Here is a 3556-nt window from a genome sequence, read left to right on the forward strand (position 1 = left end):
TATGGATGGTGTTTCTTTTCTCTCTATATGTACACATGTTAAAAAGTTAAGTTATGTAGTCCGATGGAAATTCATATTCATATTGTTTGCATAATATAAATATTCATGTCCCAGTGCATGTATGACCTGTTACTTTTTATTGTTTTCGGTCAGAGTTTGCTCCAAATCCGTAGTCCAATAAAATCCGCATTAGAATCCTCATCTGGCCTTTATCCACTCCGCTTCGAATCTAAAGAAAAAATTATAATAAAGGATATGGGTAACGCATTATCTAATCCAATCCGTTTAGGGCGTGTTTGGTTCAGGTCATGGGATGGAATGTAATGTGTCCGTTACATTCCTAGGCCTGATTCCTGTGTTCGGTAGCAGCAAAGAATTGGAACCTACCCATTCCCTTGAACGGAATATTCGCCTAAGATGCGGAACGCGCTCATACCTCCGATTTGGAGGAACCACGCGGAACGCCTCGCATCTCCTGCCTCCCCTACGACTCCCTCGTCTCCGAACCCAATCCCAGCGCCGCCACTCCCTCTCGTTCTGCGCCCTTTCTTCTCCCCTTCTCCGGCGCCGCGTCTCCTCGTCTCTCACTCTCCGGCGACGCCTCTCTCTATCGCCTACCAGAGCTCCGCCGGCCCTCCGGCCTCCTTGCCCAAGCTCCGCGCCGGATCGCTGCGGGTCTCCGCTAGCTGAAGCTGGAATACAATGAGCGGCTGCACCTCGCAAGCCCCTCGGTGGCGAATTTCTGGCGCTGCCCGGCGACTGGGCAAGTAGCTGCAAGCGGCGACGGCAATGATTGATTTCATTCATAGCTATCACAACAAGATTTGGGAACCGTTTAGGGGTGGATGCCTTGTATTATCCTAATCACAGCATCTTGGTACCTTTTCCTAATCACGGCAAGCTCGATTTTCAATATGTAGATGGATGACTTGTATTTTGACAGTTTTTTGACATGTAGATACTTGTATTTGTACAGATTTTTGACATGTAGATACTTGTATTTTGACAGATTCTTGACATGTGTATGACTGAATAACTAGCATTTATTTGACAATTTTTTATTACATGTATCCTGTTTGTATTTGATGCCAAAGTCAATAATTTGAGTGGTGCAATCAACAAATTCATTCCATTCCATCTCAGAAACTAAACACCGAAATGTAACGGAACCGACCCATTCCAGTGGAATGGAAATCAGAATCCTGCTGTTCCTGCCAGTGGGCCTCACCTCGGCAGCCGAGCACAGCACATGGCATCCCGCGAGGCCGCCACAGTAAAGACGCTTCTCAAACTTCCTCTCCCCCCATCTCGGCAGCAGTGCTCCACGCCGCCGGCCAAATCTTGTGTTTCTCCCCGCCTCCTTGAATCAAGACCACCTCCCGGAGATAAGGCGCCGCGCTTCTCGTTTCCCGGGGCGGGTGGCGGGAGGAGGGCAGAGTTGTCGTTGCGTCGTCAGGGAGTTAGCGGGAGGCGGCTGCTCCAGATGCAGACGGTGAAGAACTTCGACCCACTGGAACTGGAAGTGCCCCCCTCGATCTTCGAGGTCACTCTCATCTTGCGTGCGGCCAAGGAGGCCGAGCCCAAGAACTTGCGCGTCGCCTTCCTCTGTGAGCAGAGTCCATTTTCCTCCTCCGATCTTCCCGATCCCACATTGATTTTCTCTTGGCAATCGCAGGCTTATTTTGCATCTTTTCATGTATTCTTCCACGTCGTTTCTTCGCGTTCGAGACATCGCATCGGCTCGACCCGGCCTCCAGCGGCAGTGGAGTTCGTCGGTTCAAGACCACGCTTCTGCAAACGCTATCGAGGGTATTCTGCAAACGGAGCCTGGAATTCTCTTTTTTTTTTCTTTTCATCCCAATGTTTTTTTTTTATGTTGCGAACGAAATTTGACTTGTGGCGGTCTGTGTCCCTCTCTCATTTAGGATAACACCTCGGCGAATGACAAGGGTGATCCGCAAGAGATGCAGCGGTTCTACCTTTATTACTATGAGAATTTCATAAAGACTTTTCAGAATAAAATCGACAAGTCTGACCGGTGAGAGGCAATTCTTGAGCCTATTTATGTTGCCATAAAATAGCAAAAATCACTACTCGATTTATTTGCTCCTCTTTAACCACAACGTTTCTGTTGATCTGGTTGCTCAGTGGTCTGCTCACTAAATCGTTCCAGACTGAAGCTGTCTTGTTTGAGGTGCTGAAACAGGTTAATCGGATCCATAACGTTGAAGTTGATCGGGCGGTACACAATTGTGGATTTACTGTTATTTGGAGATACTGTTCTTTGCTTTCTTTGTTCATTGCGAAGCAACGTATTTTTAATTTGTACTGTATGTCACACAGGTTTTGGAAACGCACTGTAAAATTGAGGAAAAGAGGGAACTGTATACTCTTGAACAGCCAGACAATCGATGATGGACTATTTTATCGCGAGACCAATTTTCTAATGAGTGTTAAGCGCCAAAATATAGTACGTTTTCTAGGTTACTGTGCTAATGCAGAGAATATAGCCTTTAAAGTGAATGGATCAGGAAAATGTGGGAAGTATTTGTATCCGGAGATTAGAGAAAGATTACTCTGTTTTTGAGTATATCAGTAAAGGAAGCCTTCACAATCATCTTACTGGTACGACAATCTGGCATATGATTCAGTTCTTTTCTTTATTTGGTCATCTTTCTTTTGTGCTTCTATAAGTGTCGATTAATCAGAAGAAACAGACTGCACAAAAAGAACTGATCTATCCATTTTAGCATGCATAAATCAAAGGTCAAAGATTTCATCTTCCATAATACTTATTCTAAACCTGCAGATGAATTAAGAGGACTTGAGTGGCATACACGTTATCAAACTATAAAGGGAATTTGTGATGGTCTACAATATCTTCACAAGGAAAAGGATGTTGTTCATATGGATCTTAAACCTCACAATATACTGATGGATGATCTCATGATACCAAAAATTACGGACTTTGGTGTATCAAAACACCTTGATGGAATATCACAAGCTGTTACTGGAGGATGTCATGTGTCACTGTAAGTTACACACCTACAGACCAATTGTTTCTGTAACATATTTAGAGCCCACTGTCTTGTTTTTGTCCCTAATACATCCAACTATCATGATTTCATGCAGAGGATATTGTGCTCCAGAATATCTGCACCGTGGCCAGGTGTCTTTCAAGTCAGACATATTTAGTCTGGGTGTTATAATTATAGATCTCGTGACTGGACGTAAGGAGGATCCTGATACTAAAATTGTAAGACTCGTTTTAACTAGGAATTTCAGATTTCCTTGTTACCACAACTCCGGAGTTTAGCTATTATTAAATACTTAATTAATTTTACATAAGACCAATTGGCCACCTCAGTTTTCTTAAGTAGGTCCTTCAGTTTATACATACAGTTTGTGATTACTGTTGGAAATATTAGCACGTTTTCGACTAATCTAATCCATGAGTAAACAGTAAGCATGACAAATACGGTATGCATCTCATACCGATACCTAAGCATGTGAGCACGTACAGTACATAGAACCGAAACATCTATGAACAAAATAT

At 43.8% G+C, this 3556-nt stretch overlaps 1 protein-coding gene across 1 annotated transcript; it reads left to right on the plus strand.

Moving 5' to 3' along the window:
• The first annotated feature begins 2375 nt into the window (after nucleotides 1–2375).
• Nucleotides 2376–3316, plus strand: LOC123076052 (cysteine-rich receptor-like protein kinase 6). Its single transcript, XM_044498501.1, has 3 exons — nucleotides 2376–2625; nucleotides 2810–3032; nucleotides 3133–3316. The coding sequence occupies exons 1-3, from the start codon at nucleotides 2523–2525 to the stop codon at nucleotides 3314–3316; spliced, it is 510 nt and encodes a 169-aa protein (XP_044354436.1). The 5' UTR covers nucleotides 2376–2522.
• The last annotated feature ends 240 nt before the right edge of the window (nucleotides 3317–3556 follow it).

The sequence above is a fragment of the Triticum aestivum genome, chromosome 3D, assembly GCF_018294505.1.
Source record: "Triticum aestivum cultivar Chinese Spring chromosome 3D, IWGSC CS RefSeq v2.1, whole genome shotgun sequence".
In the NCBI taxonomy this organism is placed as follows: Eukaryota; Viridiplantae; Streptophyta; class Magnoliopsida; order Poales; family Poaceae; genus Triticum; species Triticum aestivum.

Excerpts from the sequence above, each read along its gene's own strand:
- LOC123076052 (XM_044498501.1), top strand. The coding sequence starts at position 2,523 with ATGGATCAGGAAAATGTGGGAAGTATTTGTATCCGGAGATTAGAGAAA. Across the intron at positions 2,626-2,809 it reads CCTTCACAATCATCTTACTG|ATGAATTAAGAGGACTTGAG; the intron begins GTACGACAATCT and ends CTAAACCTGCAG. Across the intron at positions 3,033-3,132 it reads GGAGGATGTCATGTGTCACT|AGGATATTGTGCTCCAGAAT; the intron begins GTAAGTTACACA and ends GATTTCATGCAG.